The 22,576-nt window shown below is 44.7% G+C and overlaps 1 protein-coding gene across 1 annotated transcript in view; it reads left to right on the plus strand.

The window, feature by feature from the left end:
* Positions 1 to 22,576, plus strand: part of cacng2b (calcium channel, voltage-dependent, gamma subunit 2b) — a gene marked incomplete at its 3' end in the record, with an annotated part of 75,023 nt that overhangs the window by 36,267 nt on the left and 16,180 nt on the right. The window contains exon 2 of the mRNA XM_084558053.1: positions 19,033 to 19,116. Within this exon, the coding sequence (XP_084414179.1) occupies positions 19,033 to 19,116 (84 nt within the window). The remainder of the gene's footprint in view (positions 1 to 19,032; positions 19,117 to 22,576) is intronic.

Genomic DNA, 22,576 nt, shown 5'->3' on the forward strand with positions numbered 1-22,576 from the left:
CTCAGAGGCGGGAAGGAAATAAGACAAATAAAAATCCAAAAAAAAAAAGCAATAAACTTCATCATAAGGTAGTCGAATAAAACAAGACGGGCAAATAGTTATAAGGAACAAGCGGGCAGAGTGGAAATAGTAGATGGCATAAGAAAGAATCAGAGACGAATGGTATGTACTGAGGGAACTAATTAGGAGAATGAGGGTGTGTAGGAAGGTGAGCTGCGACTGGGAAATGATAGGAAGAGGGGTCACTGGTACATGATGAGGTGTGGAATAGCAAGAAAGTTCAGGGGCTGAGGAACCGTCAAAAGCCACAACACAAGTTGACCTGTTTTACTAAACTACTGTCGAGTTAGTGTTAGATGCATGTTAGAATGTGAACAACGTTTGATAGAGAATTAGCGATACACAAAAATCACGGTTCGGTTCATTTTCGGTACAGTGTGGCAACAAAACGCAAAATCTCCGTTGCAATATTTAACCAGGAAGCTGAAGTGTTCCTAAACAGGAGACATTAGGATGGTCTTGAAGCTCCGGTTTATGGCTAGTGGTAGCCATGAAGCACACGGGCTGCACGTGTGGCTGCAGGCAGAAAATGAACACATACAGTACAACCTCCCGTTCCAGGAACTCAGCCGTGCACAGCCCTGTACTGAACGTCCTGTACCGAACGTCCTGTACCGTAACAGTTCAATACAAATACATGTATCGTTACACCCCTAACGTTTGATGATATTTCTCTCTAAAAAAAATGAAAAAAATATTTGAGAAAAGGAGTGATATTTCATTAGTTTTGTTGTGGGTTTTTTTGCATCAACAATGACACATATACTCTGGTAAACTCATTGTTTAAGAGATTCTAACTTAACAGTTCAGACGGATGCTAAATATACTAAATGTCTATGTGTCTGGACACCCTGAAACATCAGTCAGAACAGCAGACGACTCGTTACATTCTAAGTTGTGAGGTAGGACCCAGATGCAGCAGCAGGAAATAAAATAACTCAAAAGGTGCTGCAGTCGTGAAACAGATGAAATCCTAAAATACAGAACCAAACAACCCAGGAACTCACTGAAAAATACATAGAGGTAACTGCACAGGGGAAAATATAACAGAGAACAAAGGGAAAGGCAGGTCTATATATGCACACATGGGCTGAGGGGTAGTGATGTGACATGCGCAAAAGAGCCGGCTCTAAGAGACAATGCTCGGTAGTGAATCAGAAGACCCGATTCTCATTGAGTGAGAGCCGGCTCCCCACTATTATTTACTTTTGCTCATTCATCTCTGCTCCCGTGAGGACGGGGGCCAAACTCACAATGTGGCCAATTACATGTGATTACATTTAGTGTATAAATGGTACGAAATGAAGAGCTTCTTTGGGAGCTGTGGCAAAAGAGTCAGCTCTCAGAAAAGAGCTGAACAGCCCGTCACTACTGAGGGGTTGAGGAGAAACAGGTGAGATTAATGAGGGCGGAGCACGCAAGGAGAAACCAATCAATTAATCAGGGGTTAAAACGCAGGAAGTGAAGCAGGACAAGAAACACCAGGGAAGAAGCTTGCAAAATAAAATCAGGAAAACACAAAGAAACCAAACAGGATCACAACAGAGGTACCAAAAACACAAGATCAACGCAGGAAATATAAATACGCACTAGGCTGAACAACTTATTGTTTTGTCTCATCAACTATTTTCCAAATATACTGAACAATCCTTTAATCTTGTTAGTGTAGTTTGGCCTAGTTTTTGGTTATTTAGCCAGATATACATACATGCATCTGTAATATTGGATAATACCAACTGTTTTAAAGGTTTTTAAAGGTTTAGTATTCAGTTTTTAACAAAGCTTTATTGAATCCATGCTAATATGAATTCTATTTGGTCCTCACAATCTGCAGTTTCCTATATATTGTGATGAAAACAGCAATGTTTTGTGCAAAAAAAGAAAAAAGAACACAAGATGCATCTTATTTACATGTATTTACTTGACAAACCTACAAACGATGCGCATGGATTAGTGTATTTATGATTCCCCGGGTCCTTGTGACCTGTTAATTGACTGTTTATAGGCCAGTACACTAGCAGCACTGGTTGCTATGGACCTATATGAGCTTTTGCACAGCCGTTGCTATGCAGGGAGAGACAGCGAGCGAGCGAGCGAGGGAGCGAGGGAGTGAGCCAGAGGCCCATGCAGTGGATGAGTCATAGCCCCCCCTCAGCTCAGCCCTCCCTCCCCTCACACTCATACCCCCTGCTTTCCTTCCACTGACTCAATGGGACCTCACACACAAACACACACTCAGTTGGGCGTATACACGTACTCGCATGGACAAACATTCACACACACGCAGCTCTCGGTGGTTTTCTTACCAATCCTCTCAGTGGTAGCCAAACCTGTTAACATGTCTTCCCTGTGGATAACAGCTAATGGCTCATATTCATATGCATGGTACACACAGGCGCACAAACATACTGCCGCTTGTACTCATGCATGTACAAGTACGTCAGGAAACACACATGTCACGTCACACATAAAAATGCAACGGTGGAAACGTTCACACAGACGTGAACACATATCTGTGAATACATAAATATACCGTTAGCCGGGACACTAGTTCAAACTTTCCACGCCCATAAAATGTTTTGTGAGGAAGGTTGGTCTGGAGTTGTTTTTATTGGGAACTGACGAGCCAATTAAATTATTTGGGCGGGATTTATGTGGCGATGGACAGAAGAGTAACTGCAATGAAGTCATACACAAAAGGGATCTGGTTAGTTAGTAGATCCAACCAGTTGCATGCAGATGTATATTTGGCTCCTAATGACATCCCACGACAAATATGCTTTATGATCAGCCATAACATTATGACCACTGACAGGAGAAGTAAAGAACATTGACCATCTTGTGACAATACAATGTTCTGCTGGGAAACCTGGCATTGATGTGGATGTTACTTAGACATGTAGCACCCACCTAGACCAGACCAGGCAAGCCCACCCCATAGCAATGACAGCAGGATGCAGCCTGACACAGACACACACACAAAAACGGTTTAGGAACAACTCAAGGTGTTGACCTGGCCTCCAAATTCACTAGATCCCAAACTGATCAAGTATCTGTGGGATGATCCACAGAGATGATCCCCCCCTCCCAACAACATCTTGTTGCCAGACACCACAGGACACCCTCAGAAGGTCCATGTCCATTCTCTGATGAGAATGTTTTGGAGGCACATGGGAGAGCTGCACAATATTAGGACATATTAGGTCATAATGTTATGGCTGATCGGTGTACATGAACCTAGGTTTTTCCATCCAAATCCATTGCTGAGGTGATGAAGGTTTGAAGGAAAAACTTAACCGCATGGCTGCACTTGAGTTCCTAAATGTTAATGTGTGCATCTTAATGAAGAGACCAATGACAGCTCGTAAGTGCTCAGTCAGCTCTTTCTTTATTCATGAGGATTTCTGATGGATAACATTTTAGGCCCCTTTACGCCTTTTTTTGTACTGCGCTCCGAGATAAAAACTCCTGATCATTCCCGGATCCGCGCTCACGCCGATCACAGACGTTCACTGGGTTACAGCAAACGGGGACGTGCGCTCACCTGCCCCAGTCATTTCAGACGCCCTCGAAATGATTGCCACAAAATCTGAGGCGCTGCTCTCGTTTGAGCAGCTCTCGGAGCTCTGAGAGCAGCGGTGAGACAAAGCAAACGAGAGCGAGAGAGGAGCTGCACGGGGAGGTTAACATCGCGGCTTTTGATTTGATTAGATTTCATGCGTGTTTTTGTGTGAGGTCGCGCGAGTGTCAACTCCAAGCGTCTGCAGAAGAAGAAGAAAATAGTCACGTAATTAGTGCATGTTGTCTGGCTCAGTTTTGGAGCGCTAACGCCACAGTGTCAGCAAGATGGGAAATACAGGAGAGCAGTTCATTAATTTATGCCTCTGTGTTTTAGTTTGTAGGGACAAAATAATCTGTTCTGTTTTGCCTCTGCTGCCGTGTTTCTATCCAGTACACTTGGCTGTGTCCATTTTTCTGAGAAGTTTCATTTTAATTAGTTATTTGACACAATAGAAACAGGATGTGACATCATGATGACTACAAGTTGCCATGTCAATCGCTTCTATAGGGCCGTGAGAGTTGGGAATACTAAATAAATAAGTACGTACAGTGTATAATCCAACATTTCTTTGTAACTGGTGGAGGTGGAGCAGAGCGCAGTAATAATTAAACAAAAACGCAAGCGAGTCTGGAAGAAGTGTCGATAATGCGGCTCAACGTGGCTCCACTTTCAGACTGTACCGCACAGACTCTGGCTGCAAACTCGCAAGATGGCGCCGCCCGTATCCCCGGGGAAAGTAGAGTCAGTTCAGCCAATGCAAGGAAGTGGGGACTCGTAGTCCATATTTATATACAGTCTATGGGGTGGACTGATAATAAAAGGCCTTGACTGTGTTGGCATTAACATATTTTGATGTGTACTTTCTCAGTGTAACAAAAAAATAGATTTTTGCCTTTTTTGAAAGAGACCTTATGTACTTAGTGGGAGATGGAAACGAGATGGAAACGAGATGGAAACGTCTTTTCTGTGTGAGTTCTAATGTGTCGAACATGACTGCTGTTTCCGGAGAAGATGCGAGTCTCTCCCATGTGTATGACAACCATTTTTGAGGCTGCGTTCGTTTGAATAATTGCACGTCTTTGTCTTGGTCTGGAGATGACCAGTTGATACTGGAAGAATATATTGTAGGCTATATATTGTTTTTGCTTCTAAGCCTCTACTGGTCCTACTCTGTTTATTACAGTCATGTGTAAAGTAGCCATATACAACTGCCATCTTCTGACAACACTGTGCAGCGTTTTGGTGCCAATTCAAATGATTGCTTCATTCATTCATTCATCTTCTGTAACCGCTTGTTCCTGTGAAGGGTCCCGGGGGGGGCTAGAGCCTATCCCAGCTGTCATCAGGCAGGAGGTGGGGTACACCCTGGACAGGTCTCCAGTCTATCACAGGGCTAACACAGAGAGACAGACAACCATTCACACTCACACCTACGGCCAATTTAGAATCACCAATTAGCCTAACGAGCATGTCTTTGGACGGTGGAACCCGCGTAGACCCAGGGAGAACATGCAAACTCCCGTGGATTCGAAGCCGGAACATGAAAGTGCAGTTTTGTGTGGCTTTAGAAAGTCAATGACAAACCTGAAACACTTAGCAGGAGATGGGATGAAGTCAAATACTGTATAAAAACACTTGCTGTGGCATCTTGAAAATTTCAGTCCAGGATGATTCAGAATTCTGGCACGACTTCACCTGCTGCCAAGCAAGGTGCATGATGGAGGAATAGAAATTGCAGAAAGGTCAAGACTCCAGAAGCACTTGCAGTGTATTGAACAACTTTATTAAACCGACGCGTTCCAGGTCGATTTGGCTGCTCGTGTAGTTACTGGCGGTGACAGTAAATGCAGATTAACTACAGTCCAGAATTTTCTGACCCAAAGAATATATTGTCGTTTTAATAAAGAGGTCTCATAATAAGTGGCATTTTTGGTGCATGCTGTGCACGCTGTATGAGTCTGTGAACGACCGGCACAGTGAAATGAGTCGGGCACTTCGATGAGAAGTTGGAGGTGTGCAGCTCTTCATCTAACAGATCATTGTGGCTGGTTTTTCTACCCTACACTATTCCTGTTCTTATACCCTATTCTGCTAACTATTTTCTTTGCAACACTTCAAAAACTGGCTTCAAATTCACTTGAAAATGGAAACTTGGTCATGTTGCTTTGCCGGTCTTCAGTGCCGTAACGTTTACCGAATGGTTTAGTGAGATTTATCAGGTAGGACGAGGCTCAATGTGACACATTTCTAGCCGGAAATCTGAAATGTAGAAAGTTTTCGAGGGCACCGAGCACGCAAACAAATGATGATGATTAGCACATAAAATAAATGTCGTCAAATCACAGGAAAGGGAAAAAAATAAATAAATGAGTTGGCAGCTCAAGGTGACGATCAGGTGACGGTTGTCATCTCTCTTGCTTTAGCTGTCGGGATGAATCTGCATCACCTTCTCTCCAAAATAAAAACATAAAATCGAGCATGAAGGAGGGGAAGGGTTGCTTAATTTGGGGAGGAAGAGAGGATGCTGGAAAGATGTGGGGAAGGAAGGAAGGAAGGATGGAGTGAGAAAAAGAGAGAGAGAGAGAGAGAGAGAGAGAGAGGGAGAAGGCCAGTGTTGCTGCTAGTATCTTGGTTATTTATAGTTTAAATGTCCAGGCTCTTTTTGCCTGAATTCATTGTCTGCCCCTCTCTGTCTCTTCACTCCTCTCCCCCTCTAGCTCTCTCCCCCTCTCTCTCTCTCTCCGTCTCCCTCCACATTTCCCCACGCTAACCCTCCGCATCTCTCTCTTTCCTGTCTTTATTCTCTCCATGTCTCGTCTCTCGAGTTGACTTGGTCTCTGCCCTCTCTTCTCCCTCTCTCTCCTCTCCATCTCGTTTTTTTTTTTCCTCACATCCCTCCCCTCCCTTTCCCTTCATCTCTCTGCTCTTTCATTAGATATTGGGTCAGTGCTCCCTGCTCTGCCCCCCTTCCTCCCTTCCCCTCCCCTCCCCTCCCTTCCCCCACCCTCCTCCTCCTCCACACCCCCAGCCCTCACCGATTCTGCTCACTGGTGTGGTGTTTCTTTAGTAATGTTACGCAACGGCCATCACAGACGCACCGGGGGGCATGGCAGGGTGGTGGGGTAAGGAAGCAAAAAAAAACAAAACAAAACACAGCGATGGAGCTGGATGGGGAGGAGGACAGTGAATGAGAGACGTAAAGAGGAGAGAGGGAGAGAGAGAGCTTTCTTTTCATTCGTTACTATCTTCCCCGGTTTTGTCGTCATGAGCTAATGTAAATGTGAAATTCTGACAGCGACCGTCTTTTCGTTCAACGTTTTAATCCGTGAAGCAACTCTTGCAGTGAAGTCCAAAAATATTTTAGTATATTCGTGATTACACTGAAGTATAACCGGCTCAATTTCCCAATTTTAAATGCATTATAGCGACTATGAGTCACTCCTTGCGCTGAACATTTGACCTCTGCTTAAATTACTTATGACGTGTACATCAATAGGACACTGAATTTGCAGGGACTTTTAAAACAAGGGAATAATAATAATAGTTTGGGATATGCAGGAGATGAGATGATGATTCTGTCCTCCAGAAAACGATGCCTAAGGAATTTTTATTTCTGCCGTAAGAGGATAGTAATCATTTTTAGCTGCAGTGTAATCTTCTAAATCGCAGTCATCTCACTCTGAAGTTTTTTTTAAAGTTAGCTTTGTGTTGTATTTACAGTGGTTGAGCACTAAGATTGGTCTAATAATCCAAATTTTGACAGACAAGTTTGAGTACTGATTGGATTTATTTCACCACTGTCTTGTGGTGTCAGCACTTTTTAATCCTCACTGGAGTAATTGTATGTGGATGTGGGTTATATTTCACCCTATCCCTAGTAACGGGTACTACAGTAATGACAACTGTCCCATCTATCGCAATGCCCTGTCACTAAAAAGCTCTAAAAATGATTTTCAGGCATCTTCTATAGTTTATTTTGAATTTGTGGACATTCATTTTATATGGACATTAAAAACACAGCAGATATGACTCAGTTTTAAGTTTTAAAGCCAGCGGTTTAAAGGACCAGCGTATTGGGTTTAGTGACATCTAGTGGTTAGATTGCAGATTGCAACGAAATGAGTAGCCTTTCCTTTTCAAGGGTGCAGGAAGAACCTGTGGCCAGTAAAAATACAACCATGCAGAAAAAAAGAAGAAAATAAATCACAAAATGTGAAACGTGCAATGCCCTCTTCAGTTTGTCTGTTCTGGGCTACCGTAGAAATGTTGGTGGCACATGTTGGGCTGTGTAGATTTAAAGGACTCATTTTAAGCTCACTCTTATTTTCAGTTGATTATGCACATTGAAACATTATTTTGAATGTTATAAATTTTATATATTGTAAATAAATTATTTAAACATAACCCTACAAATACCCAAAATGTGTTTGCTGCCAACACCGAACCTCAGTCACCAGGTTCGGTGACTGAGGTTCGGTGAATGAATGTAGCTCTTCCTGCACTAACTAGTATTAGTCAATATAAATCTCATTTCTAGGAGATGCTCCCATAATACAAGTCACTACACAAACAGACTGCCTCACTCAAATATCACATTTTAGTCAGTGATGGGGATGATGTAATGATTCCTCTCAGTTGTCACTACGGGACGTTGATACCTGAGAGTATTCACGCTGCTGAACACAAAAATCTAAAATTACTCGCACACATCTCACAGAGCCGGAAAAAGATCAAATAATGAGCAGTGACTTTGTCAGAATGATAGAAAGATTCTGTGATATTATTTGTCTGTAACGCAATAGCTGTTTGAAACTTTAAGTCCACCTGTGAATCCCGACAACTTTTATGGAAATTTTAATGGAAACCCCAAAGTTTGTGACATAAACATGTATATATAATAGTACATCCTGATACTGTTATTGCCCTCATCGATTCATTTTCATACAATTAATCATGATGGGTGTTTCCTTTAACGACGTCGTTTCTCGCTCATATCATTTCTTTGGCTATACACTATCTCTATTACAGAAGTTAAGTGCCTCAAGATAAACGGTTGGTGATCCAAATTCTACCCTCAGGTGCCATAAAGCCCACGAAAAACAAGGCAGTTCAACAACAGGGCCTCATTAGAACAAGTCAAAGCTCCGCCAATGAAAAATAAAGCGGATATAGGATTGGAAATTTGACTTTTTTCTTTAGTTTTTGTTTCATTCAGCTCTTTTTTGTGCAGGTGACCCATTTGCAGTTGCATAAAACGATGGCTGAAATCACTGCAACAAGGTGATTGTAGAATAATAATAATGCCTACTCATCGGTGACTTGCTTTAACAGTGTCGTACCGTCATTTGAGTGAAAAGTTCTGCAGGAGCAATGGTTCGCCGTTGTAACGGAGGATTTTTTTTTTGAGGGGGGACGATGCAATGTAGAGCTGTAAAATGAGGGCGGGGAGCTGTTCCACATATAGCAGCCTGGTGTCATTTTATACGGGGCCAAACATCTGTTGCCTCATTTATCAATGAGCTTCACGGGGACGCCACCAGCTCCGAGTTTGCCTCATTTAATTTCAGCCAGCCCTCCGTCTACCACACCTCGCACGTCTGCCTCTTTCCTCGTCGCTTTTCCTTCGCTTCCCTTTTTCCTCCCTTCTTTTTGTTACCCCCGTTTCCCTCCTTCTCTCTCTCTCTCTCTGTCTCTTTCTGCCTTTTTCCTCTGTGCCAGAGGAATTCATCAGGGCGGGAGGGGGAGGAAAACATTTCAGAAAGTTTTACTCACCAAAACTAGGATAGAGCAGTGAAGGGACCGGAGAGAACGCCGAGGGATTTCTCAAAAGGGGGGCAGCGTGGTTGTTGTTTGCAGGTGGTTGATGTGACACGCCATTTAAAAGATGCATTGTTTATTGACTGTAACTGTTAGCTGTAAGTGTTCCTTTTTATCCTTTGTGTCATCCCATCTGCACATTTGTACCTTCAGCACACTTATGGATGTAAGAACCCGACAAAATCAGCTTATTCAAACGAAACTGACGCAGTTATTCTGTGCACATACGTTTAATTTTGACAATTGACAACCCCCCTCACTTCACTAACTGCAGACCGCTCTTGCAGTAGAAGCCTACAGGGAAACTGAGACCACCGCATGGGATGGAGGAACCTATAATCTCAGTTAGACTCTCAGACACGAAAGAGATAGTGTGCACCTTTCCTGCACCTTCCATTTCGCAGGGATGTGCCGGTAAACTTTGTCGCTTCCCTAATCGCAGCTTTTGTTCTCGCCCCTTGGTTTTCTCCGGAGCTTTCAAACTGCTCTACCTGCTCTGGAGAAACGGGTTAATTTGCTCTGAAAAGCTCTCCAGCCCCTGTTCACGGCGCGCACGCACTCAGCAAGTTGTAGCACTCGTGTCCTGAGAGCGCTGCATGTCGGTCCTACTTTTAGCAGCTGAAGCACGGCCGCTCTGCAGTGGCGTGCCTCTGTTTCGGCGCTGGGTACGCAGATGAAGAATGGATGATTACTGTAACGACATGACTGATGCAGGAATGCTTCTGCATCCTACGTCTCCAGTTGAGATCTGAGCTGGCGCCGTGCACCGCGGCTCCGCACGCACATTTGCCTGTTAGATTCAGCTGCCCGTCATTAATTATTTTCGTTGCCTACCCTTGATCATAGCCTTGGGAAATAAATATTAAAATTTTGCATAATTACACAATTGTTAGGATCAATTAGGCTTGCAGCTGAAGTACACTTTTCGTAAGAGCGCCATTATCTCAGTGAATACGCTGCCCAACAGCCTCTTAGCATAGCTTAGCATAGCAGAGCTCTCTCCACAAGTTAACAGTGGTTTGTGCTTGTCTCACAGTACCCATGCTGCTACACTTTTTAGTATGTAGTATTTTAGTAAGAAGAGAGGCAGATGAAGTGATGCACCCATCATGCCTAGTGTCTACTGTACAAGCCTGTGGGGGCAGTGCTATGATCTGGGGTTGCTGCAGTTGCTCAGGTCTAGGTTCAGCAACATTACGTTGCCCAAAGAATGAGGTCAGCTGACTACCTGAATATACTGAATGACCAGGTTATTCTATCAATGGATTTATTTCTTCCCTGATGTTCACGGACATATTCCAAGATGACGATGCCAGCATTCATGGGGCTCAGATTGGCTGTGTTGTGGTGGAATTTGTTCATTACTGTTCATAATCCAGAGGATTTCACTACAAGGAACACCAGAGAACTTACATGAAATTCTATATTTGTTTATGCTCTCTGTGACAAAACTGCGTCGTTTGCTCAGGTGCTTATGGGAATAATTTCCTTTAACAGACATGAGATTAGATTATAGGGAAGCGTTAGCTATGTAAAACCTCCAAGAAGGGCTCGTCCGGGATTTGAACCCGGGACCTCTCGCACCCTAAGCGAGAATCATACCCCTAGACCAACGAGCCAACCTCAGTTCAACTCCTGCCACTCCTGCGCCAATCCCAGAACGCTATTCTAATCCCAGGGAGAGGCGGATGAAGTGATGCACCCATCATGCCTAGTGCCTCCTGTACAAGCCTGTGGGGGCAGTGCTATGATCTGGGGTTGCTGCAGTTGCTCAGGTCTAGGTTCAGCAACATTATGTTGCCCAAAGAATGAGGTCAGCTGACCTTCCAGCTGAATATACTGAATGACCAGGTTATTCCATCAATGGATTTTTTCTTCCCTGATGTTCACGGGCATATTCCAAGATGACAATGTCAGGATTCATGGGGCTCAGAGAGTGGTTCAGGGAGCATGAGACATCATTTTCACACATGGATTGGCCACCACAGAGTCCAGACCTTAACCCCATTGAGAATCTTTGGGATGTGCTGGAGAAGGCTTTGTGCAGTGGTCAGACTCTCCCATCATCAATACAAGATCTTGGTGAAAAATGAATGCAACACTGGATGGAAATAAATCTGGTGACATTGAAGAAGCTTATCGAAACAATGCCACAGAGAATGTGTGCTGTAATCAAAGCTAAAGGCTGTCCAACGAAACCTTTTTTTGGGCCAGTCTGTGTATATTAGCATATCCCGATACATAGCAGGGTATGTGGGATGCTGTAACCATGAGGTCCTACTATCTCTTGTGACGTCTTGCAACCAACCAGCCTGGTGCAGCCAGACTCAGATCAGAACATGAGCCTGGTAACACGCCATTGTGGGGCATTAACTGAAAATACTTCTGCATGCAGTCAGAGTTATTTTGTTATAAACTAAAATACAACTCCACAGCGTTTAGTTGACGTGGTCCATCTGAAGCACTGCCCAAGCAATTAGATCTTTTGAGGGCTGGAGCAAAATCCCTTCCCAACGGAGGCGTTCCAGACCAGGCTAGCAACCATCGTGAGCAACGGTTGAAGGCGTAGCTTTGTGACAATACAATATGTCCCAATGGTGTCCATACATGGCTTAGATACGCAACAGAAGGAAGAAATATACTTGCATCCGAATCAGTCTGCCTTCCATTTATTTGAATAAAGTGAATAATAACAGAATAAAATCGCATGCATCTTGCTGTTCTATTGGTCAGAAAGCACTTTATCCATTGATTTAACATTAATGGAAACGTCATGATGAACTCATTTGAACTAACAGTGTTACCACGGGGTTATGGGATGGTCTCTGAATGTCTGGAAACTTTGGCGCCCTTCACCACACCACTCATTTTCTTCCAAATTACACCCAACAAGCCACCGGCCACTTTATGTTTTGTGCCACATGACAGCACAGCGCTCCACTTTCCACTCTCAGAAATTCAAAGTTGAGGGCCGAGTTTCATCGACAGCGATCCCCAGCAGCTCCCGGGTACCTCTGTCGCATCTGCGCCCCGTTCACCGTATGCGTGCGCACACATGTGCATGCCTGCTGATAGGAAAAGTAATTGCTTACTCTAAATTAGGCAGACCAAATAGAGTGAAAATCTAATTCCAACATTTATTGCAATTATCGTTAATAGGTTTCTCTATTGTCGAACACGGTCTGAAATTGTGTGGAAATGAATTGGGCTGCCCGGGTTCAAAGATTAAAATGAAATGCAGCTCACAGTGAAGTCGTTTAATGAAGGGAGCGCTTTTTTTCGGTCTGCCCCGTGGAGTGGAACACGCCTCCTGTATCAAAAGTTTCATTTCTGAAATGTGTGAGCCCCACGTATTTAATAGACTTCTAATTTTTTAGTGCACTGCCAAAGCAATAAACCAAAAATGTATATAGAATAAGATACGCTGATTACCTAAATAAATGAGACAGGCACATTTACTTAGCCCCCTGAAAATACACCAATCAGCCACAACATTATGACCACCGTCAGGAGAAGTAAATAACATTGAGCATCTTGTGACAGTTCAGTGTTCTGCTGGGAAACGTTTGGAATTCATTGATGTAGCACCCACCTAGACCAGACCAGGCACCCCCACCCCATAGCAATGACACTCCTTGATGGCAGCAGCCATCCCCAGCAGGTGCACAAGGTGTTGACCTGTCCTCCAAATTCACTAGATCCCAAACTGATCGAGTATCTGTGGGGTGATCCACAGAGGATCCACAGAGGATCCACAATAACAACATTCTCTTCACCTTCCTAAAATATTAGGAAGGTGGTCATAATGTTGTGGTTGATTGGCGTACATCTGCATGCAATTGGATAGTCTTACAACCAACTCTTCTATCCATGACCACATAAAGCCTTCCCAAACCATGTGCAGATCTTTCCCGGAGCCTAATCAGTCCCCAACAGAGAACAGCGGCGAAGTCGGTCTGGCCTTCCACTCTGCTTTAAATCCACAGCTATTCATTAAATGTTGCTGACACCGGAAGGTCGGTGTCGGCGAGATGGGACGTACGGGGGGGAGCTTTATGCATCTCTGCACAAGGCGCTCGTGGTTGGAGTTGCTGCAGCCTTAAAGATTCAGAGGAGGGGAAAGGATAGTCATGTTCAGCACGGGCGAGGAACACAAAGAAATGTTTACAGAACCACGAGAGGAGGGCAGCTCCGGGCTGAGTTAACATTAATAGGTTAAGAGAAGAAACACGTTTTCCGCGCACGCCGCACTTGTAATCCAGCGAACTGAGCGGCCAGCCGGCGCTCGCCGTGCGAGACGCATCTCCTTTGAGGTCTCTGATGCTCATCCACCTTTGCCGCTGAGGGATTACTTTAACGGCACTTCAGCATGCAGATCGACTGAGCCACAATTAGCATAAGGAATAAAGACACTATGCCAAGCATTTGCATAACACACTGCGGGTTCAGAGGAGAGCATTTATACTTTACATCTCTCATTCTTACACACACACACACACACATTTCTGTATCTCGCCGAGCGGGTTCGGATGTTAATACTTCATAAAAGGACATCTGCGAGTGTTTCATCGCACTACATTAACTTATCCTTAACTGCTGTGAGGTCAACTGATAAGCAGGATCGCGATTGGCGTTTAACAGCAGCGGGGTCACCGGGGGTCCCTCCGTAGTGCTATAAATCATCGGCTGCGAGACACAGCGGCTACCCCCCACACCCCCCTCGCCGTAAGGAGCGCAAACGGGTGACGGGAGTCGTCCAGACCCCTGGGGTGCAGGTTGGTGTCGGAATAATAGTATCTGTTCCATGTTTAAGCAGAATGTATAATTTAACAGGGGCAATTTGGAAGAGCGACACTTCATTACGACGACTGTGTCGAGAGGAAGGAGGAGGAGGGGGAGGGGGGGGAGGGGGAGGAGGACAGGGGAGGTGTTCAGACGGGGATTTCGCTGCAGGCACAAAGGTTTTGTCTTTTTTTGAGAGGAAGATTGGTTTATGTCACTGCAGCTAAAACATTTTAATAACAGACGCTGCACAGCTGACGACAGTACTGACAACAGTTGGGTACAGCATCTTTGCACAGGTTTGTCTTCCTTATATACAGGTCCACATTATTATTATTATTATCCACTTTTATGATCATTATCAGTGGTTTTTGATGCTGATGCATGGAGTTAACTACATTTTAGCACTGTGACTGCCTAATATTCAGAGGTACTGGCTTATCCAAATACAGTATTGTGTAGGTCTTCCTTGTGACTCCAAAACAGTTCAGACCCTGGCAACCGAATGTCGTCAGTGGGGACCTTTGGGTCCTGTGGGTTGAGGGGAGGGGCCTCTGCGGATCATCCCACAGATACTTGATCAGTTTGGGATCTAGTGAATTTTTTCGTTGTTCCTAAACCGTTTTCTGTGTCAGGCTGCATCCTGCTGGGGATGGCTGCTGCCATCGAGGAGTGTCATTGCTATGGGGTCAGGGTGCCTGGTCTGGTCTAGGTGGGTGCTACATGTCTAAGTAACATCCACCTGAATGAATGCCAGGTCCAAAAGTTTCCCAGCAGAACATTGAATTGTCACAAGACGGCCAATGTTCAATTCACTTCTCCTGTCAGTGGTTTTAATGTTCTGGCTGATCGGTGCAAGCGGCCACCGAGTGCAAATCGTGCATTTAACCCAAAAGTCTACTGTGAAGCGCGCTGCACAGCTTTCTTCCCTGTAGAGACAATAAATGATGTTCTTAATTTGAATTGCAGAAGCAATAAAGAAAGAAAGAGAGAGAGAGAGGAGGAGGAGGAGGAGGAGGATGAGGAGGATGAGGAGGAAGAGAGGAGGGCCGGGGAGCCGAGCTGCGAGCTCAGTCCAAATGGGAATCCGGTCTTCAGGGTGCAGGCACATGCATGCGTGCGAGAGACAGATAGGAGAGCGAGAGGGAGAGAGAGAGGGAGAGGGTTGTGCGTGAAGGAGATAGGAGAGAGAAGGAAGAGGGAAAATGCAAGTCCAGATTACATGTGCTTGTGGTGCAGCGTGGGTGGGCATGTGTTGGTAGCGAGAGAGGGAGCGTGTGAAAGGGAGAAAGAGAGAGAAAGAAAGAAAGAAAGAGGAGGAGAGGGTGGTGGTTAAGGAGCATTGCACCTATTGCGCTCGGTGACGCCGGCGCTCTCAGCGACAAGTTGAAACCAAACAGTTGGTGAAGTTGAGGGAGTGATGGGATCCACGGATGGCTTCTTCGCTGTATATATTCTTCTCCGTATGTCACCTAGCAACCGCAACACCGTTTTATAATACCGTGGGCATATGTGTGTTAGTTGTTGGAGGAAATACGTGATATCATGAGCACGCAGATGTATGTATAAAAATGAATGGTCGACACACTCCAGTTCAGCAGGTTTAGGGACCTGAAGACTGACTAAAACCTACAGAGACGCATTAGTCATACAGTAAGCACAGACTTCCTCCAACACAGTGTGCAGCGCTTTATGATTAGCTTTGCGTGTCGCTGACAAAACAGCAGGAGCGATGACGTTCTGTTAGACGAAAATTGGTGCAAAGAGAAAAACAACAAAAAAGGTAAAGGAAAGTGTCTGAGAGTGAACTGAAACCGGGATAAACTGGCTTCTAAGGGGCGGCATTTTAATGTCACGTACCTAGTGTGATTGATCCGGTCTCAGACTGGTCCAAAGCAGACTTATTTAGTTCATACGTCAAGCTATTGCAGTAAAGTATTAGTCCAGCTGAGCTATCATCACTTACAGTAATATGGGCTGGTCCACTTTGCAGCGCATTCATCTACAAATTTGGAGCTTTGGCAATCGAAGACAGTTCAGATCTGAAAACAATGTAAATTGTTACTGTGAGGCAGCAAAGTGATCCATGGCTGACGTATGTTCAGACTATCCGGGAGGTGGTTCGGGTAGATGGTGGGCGCACAAAACTCTTGACACAGACCACAGACCATGGTTCATGTCCTGTCTGTATTCAAGTCCAACCATAACTATTTTTTTTAATTCTAACCTTTTCCTTGTCTTAGAATGTAGAGGAAGTTGTATTTCTGGTGCGACCTCATCTGTTACCAAGGTGCATGAAAGAGGAAGGGTCAAGAGTTAGGGTTAGGTTTGGGAGTTAGGGTTAGGTTTGGGGACAAAGAAGTAACCTTACTCCTAAAGCGAAAGTTACTTATGCGCAGGCACAGGTTGTATCTTCTATGAATTAGAGCAGGGTTGTTGAATTAGCTCCTTTTCCTCTAGGGTTAGGGTAAAAGTAATGTGGTAAATGAAACGACTGCATTAGAACGACACGTTTCGGCTCGTGGCCTTTACTAAGGTCATCAAGAAATCTTAAATAAATGGAAACAACCAATGATATACATGCACACATACACATAAGCCAATCAGACACCTGCAAGGTGGGCTTGGGCATGTGGCATCAGGCCAACCAATCACATACCTCCACATACTGTACATATACACCTATCAGGCATAAGATTACGACCACCTTCCTAATATTGTGTAGATCTGCCTTGTTGCCTCCAAAACAATTGCAACTCATCAGAGAATGGACATGGGTCTTCTGAGGTTGTCCTGTGGTGTCTGGCAACAGAATGACGTTAGTGCTGGGCCTTTGGGTCCTATGGGTTGAGAGGAGGGGCCTCTGTGGATCATCCTACAGGTACTTGATTGGTTTGGGATCTAGTGAATTTGGAGGCCAGGTTAACACCTTTTGCTGTTCTTCATGTTTTTTTTTTTTAGTTGTTCCTAAACCGTTATTGTGTGTGTGCCTGTGTCAGGCTGCATCCTGCTGGGGATGGCTGCCTCCATCAAGGAGTATCATTGCTATGGCGTGTGGGGGGTACCTGGTCTGGTCTAGGTGGGTGCTACATGTCTAAGTAACATCCACAGGAAGGAATGCCAGGTCCAAACGTTGTGTTGTCACAAGATGGTCAATGTTATTTACTTCTCCTGTCGGTGGTTTTAATGTTGTGGCTGATTGGACTGGGTGTACTATCATGTGGTTTACAGCCGTTCTTAGGACCACACAGCCAAAAGAGTCCAGGAAAGCCCAGCATCTCAGAATCTGTCCTCTCTTTAGCAGCTTAAGCCTTCATCAGTCTTTCCATATGTGTGTCCTTCCTCTCCTCCATCACTGACCTCCACCTCAATCACTCACCTTTTTGGCCTTTTCCACCCTCCACATTATTTGATTCTCTCTGCTCTAACTTTACACAACCCTCCCGGATGAAATACTAAAAACTCCTTCTTGCCCACTGAGGGCAGACGACATCACCAGAAAGACTTCTCCTACCCGTCGTCCGTAACTCTCTTGAGTACGCACAGCAGGACTCAAGTATTTTTAACTCGGCAGCTCCAGTCGCATTTTGCCAAAAAACAAACATTCACGGCAACTGAGACGAAAAAAAAAAAAGGGTTTAAGAATGTGAGGCTATTTCTAAAAAAAAGAAAAAGAAAAACGGAACAGCGTTTCAAACAAGCAGCTCTGCACCGTTCACGCTGAAATGATGAAATGATGAAAGCGTTTTGCCAGATGCTGAAAGGTTTGCGCGCCGCTTCCCGTTGAAGCATTTTCTTTAATCTATCTATCAAAGTCTACCTGGAGAAAAACACTTTGTTCGCCCGAGTGTTAACCGCGGCGTATTAAAGATATGTAAATACGAAACAGGCGGCTCTTAGAATCCTGTCATCCTCTGTTTCTTTCTTCGCCGCGTATAAAATTGTTCTTCTGCTCCGGAGTCATGGTGAAAAAATGCAAAATATCTCTGTAAGTTTAGCGGCACGGTGTCTGAATGTGTGTGTGTGTGTGTGTGGATGCCTTGCAAGCGTGAGACATATTGTGTATTTGTGTGTGTAACCGATGCCCATTTAAAAGTCAGGCACTAGTCTTTCGTCCTTCAATCCCCAATTAACAAGGGCCCGTTTAATTGCAGTGGTTTGGGAGGGCATACAATTACCACTGGAGCTGAACCAACTCATGCACACACACACACACACAAATACACACAAGCACACACAATCCCTCTTAATGAGCAGCACTATCAGCTCTTCTTTCTTCCACACCGTCATTTGCATTCTGCTCACACTCTCCTCCTCCTCCTCCTCCTCATCCTCACCTTCCCACCTGCATTTTTACATTCACCTCCTCCCACCTTCTTCTTCTTCTTCTTCTTCTTGTCTGTCACTTTCCGTCCTGTTCTGCGGTTCCCGTCGGAGCTGTTGACAAAAATTTCCTCCTTCCTCTCCTTATCTCAAATGTTGCGTCTGACGTCCCCCTCTTTTCCTCTTCGCCTCCAATTTCCAGTCTTTCTTTAGTTCCCCTCTCCCATCGCAGAGTCTCTGATTCCGCTCCCTCCCGCCGTCCTGTATCTCCTTTTGTCGGCAGTCTTTCGTTTACTTGTGCGTAATTTTCATTATTTTAGTTTTTAACTGGATCTAAGTGCTAGCAGTGGACGTCTATCTGGACACGGACGCTAAACCGTTAGCATATGCGATACTGGATTTTGTAGTTGTTGTTGTAAACTGTTTAACTTTCTCCTGCTGGTACACGACTTTTTTAACACTTCTTTCTTTCTTTCTTCTTCACACAGGTTCTTTTAAAGGCATGTGTAAGCAGATAGATCACTTCCCCGAGGATGCGGACTATGAGGCGGACGCTTCAGAGTACTTCCTACGTGAGTCCTCCCTTTCGCCATCATGCGCATTCACGTTTACTGCATGATTTCATCCATTTGTCGAACGCCAGTTTGTTTTAAATTTCAGGTGCGTTGTACTAATTCTTGAAGTTCCCTTTTTCCATGACCATATCTAAAACAGGCGGCACAGTGGCGAGGTGGTTAGCGCCTCGAATCCATGGCTTTGACTGGGCATTTCTGTGTGGAGTTTGCATGTTCTCCCTGTGTCTGCGTGGGTTCTCTCCGGGTACTCCGAAGTCCTGTGCAATAACCAGATAGCATTGCTGCATTGTCACCATCACGCTGATTTGGGGCTGAAAACATAATGTAAGATAAAAGCAATGCAAGAGCAGAGTAGGTTTGCATGCATGACGCAAGTTGGTGACAGTGTGGAGAGCCAAGCATCATTAACCCTTTATAGGGCGAGGAACCATATTTGCGAGCTTCTTCACACGTTTTAAATTGCGTCCCCATGTCTCCCAGTTGAGGTTTAGAAGCATGTGGTTTTCACGCAGCCAATCAGAGAAGATCAAGGCAAGATTCTCAGGTCAAATGTGGTCTGCAAGGTCCACCTCTGCGTGAATGCTGAACATAACTGCTTTATTAGGTACCAGGAAGAAGTGGCCTAATGTTCTAATGGTCTACAATAACACTCAATACACATATGTCGTCCTGATATTTTGACAAATATGTGGGTTTAAACGATTAAAATGCAAAGAATTGCTGAGATACACAAATATATCAGGGTCAAATCTGCCACCTGACAATTTGGGACGAGTCAAAAGCCGACTTGGCCAATGAGGACAACAGGAAGGAAGGAGGGAAGAAGGCTAGAAGAGGACTGGGACGGGGAGAAGCAGAAGGCTGAAGAGGAGGAGAAACTAGAGAGGACAGTGTAAAGTTAGAGCAGAGAGACTCAAAAAGGGAAGGAGGGGTAAGAGGTGGAAGTGGAAGGACGGGGACGAGGTCACCGATGTGGAAGAGGAGGAGGAGGAGGAGGAGGATGAGGAGGAGGAGGCTGAGGGTAAGGCAGAAAAAAGAGCGAACAAAGTCTTTAAGTAGACTCATTGTGGGAGGTGAAAGAGGACAGGAGGAGAATAAGGCAAAGGACTGGGAGAGGGAAAGGTGGAGGAGGTGAAGGACAAGGAGTAGGGTACCAGTGCAGCGCTGTCGCTCTCCCAGCGGCTTGCCAATTAGGACACTGTTCTTCTATAAATACTCCAGGCTCCGCAAAGTGGGTCACACCTCTCCCTCTCCTCTTTCCTTCCATCCACCCATCCATCCACCCATCCGTTGCCTCGTCCCTCTTGCTCTCCACCCATCTGTCTGTCCATCTCCGCCGAGGCCGTCACGCCTGTCTGACAGCTGGAGGACGGAGGCCGTGGGGTGGAGCGAGAGATGGTGGGGAGCAGGACAGAGAGGGAACTCTGAGGCCTCTCAGGTCCAGTGGAAAAAAAAATAAAAAATAATTCTGGGAAGTTTGTGAAAGTTTTAAGCTGGTTTGGTTGGAACGGGGATATACGAGGTAGTTTTAAGCCGTCTGGATCTCTGGTATCTTTTACACCCTTGCGCTCAACGAACCAGCTGCTATTCAGTTTGAGTTTACTACATTTTCTCCTGTTGAACCAACAAACTTGTGTTTTTATTCTTCCTTTCCTGCCATGCATCACCACGGGAACCAATTAAATGATCGCACACGCTTGTTTTAACTGTACAATACGCATAGTCAACAAATTTTAGCGTCATTGATGGATTGCTGTGTTGGTCTCCGTTTGTACTTGAGCAGCTTTTCGATCTTATGAGCGTTAAGACTGACTGTTTCGGATGCAGCACATCTGTTTCTAAGCAGTACTTGGTTAGCTTTGTCGACTATTTGCAAACAGTCTGGCTTATATCTGCAAAGCAATACATTTAATGGACATTATTGTGTTTTTTGGAACTATTTTCAGCGGTGGATTGCTACGTATAGTCGTGCACTTGTGAGAACGAGCAGCATCAAATAAATGGTTAAATAAAACAGTTGTTGTGCATAATAATTTATCAGTGAGATTCACTGAGGGAACAATACATCGTCAGTCTGGAATGCATGAAAAAAACACCAGTTGCTCCTCTTCTGACCTTTCTTCTTTTTAATTTAGACATTAAATCCGCTTTTTAGTGGAGTTGTTGGACGTAATTGCCGTCTAAGCGACATTGCCGTGTCAAGAGCTTAATTCTATGTGACTTGACGCATTAAAATGTCATTCCGTTGCCATTCCCTTTGTCTTCCGAGGCACCACTTTTATAGATTTCAGGGTGACGTGATTATCATAAACGCGCTGACACACTGACTCCTGCTCTCTTTGCCTTTTGGTTTCCCGTCTCCGGTGACATGGTAATCAAAGCCTATTCCACTGGTGCGCTCGCTGCTAGTCACTCTGAGCAACAGTGTTGGCTAAATTACTGCAACAGCAATGCAAAGTGTGGATGACAGCACATTCTGATGGATGGAAATGATTCAACATTCGTTTATCAGGGAAGGGGAACTTTCTCTTTTACTCTGATCCACATTACCATTGTTATACACATTCCTACCAATAAACTTCATGGTACAGCCACGGTCTTTCACTAGTGGCCAGTGAACAGGTCAACTGGACTCGTGGGTGTCTTGTTAAAGAGCAGCTAAGAGACAGGAGACCCCTTCTCTTGGAAAAGCTTACCTGTCCACAAAGGAAGAGATTTACTTGTTGCTCATTGCTTTGTAGTTCACAGCTGCTCTGAATTGCACGATGTGGGTTCAGCTTGCTTAGCTAACCCTTTTATATATTTCCCACCCCAAATGTTTCAATAAAAAATATTGCCAGTGCATGTAGAGTATTAGACCTTCTTTTTGAGGTCAAAGACTCCAGCTGGGTTCACTGGATGCACCAAACGTGCTGCTAGGAACCAATGTTGTGAACAGTGTTTGTGTCATAGGGTAATCAGTCAATAATCAGTCACCACCATTGACCGTCACCGCAATTGCATTGCCTCAGAGTTGAGGTTAGCTCGACTTGGTGCCTGCTCACTTCATGCATAAAGGTTGTTTCACCTGTACAACTCTCTAAATATCATGGTCTCTTGTCTTCTCATTGCTGCTTCCTGTTCGTATGCTCCCTTAAGCCTTAGATGTTGCTACAGAACCAAGGTCACTCGGCCTCTTTGAACTTCGATCTCGCTACTTTTACTGTCAGATGCCATGAAACAGCATTAGCACTCAATATTTGTTTTCAACCGAAGTACCTAAAACATTTAGTACCAGGAACAACTTTCAAAGACCTTAAAGGTTCAATCAGATTGTTTGTTGTAGGAACTGTTTTGCACTGCTAGCCCCCAGAATACCTTTAGTTTAAAGCACAGACTAACACAAAACAGTTGAAACATTACCTCCAGTATAAATATACACCAATCAGGCATAACATTATGACCACTGACAGGAGAA

Source organism: Chelon labrosus, assembly GCF_963514085.1.
Source record: "Chelon labrosus genome assembly, chromosome: 2".
Classification (NCBI taxonomy): domain Eukaryota; kingdom Metazoa; phylum Chordata; class Actinopteri; order Mugiliformes; family Mugilidae; genus Chelon; species Chelon labrosus.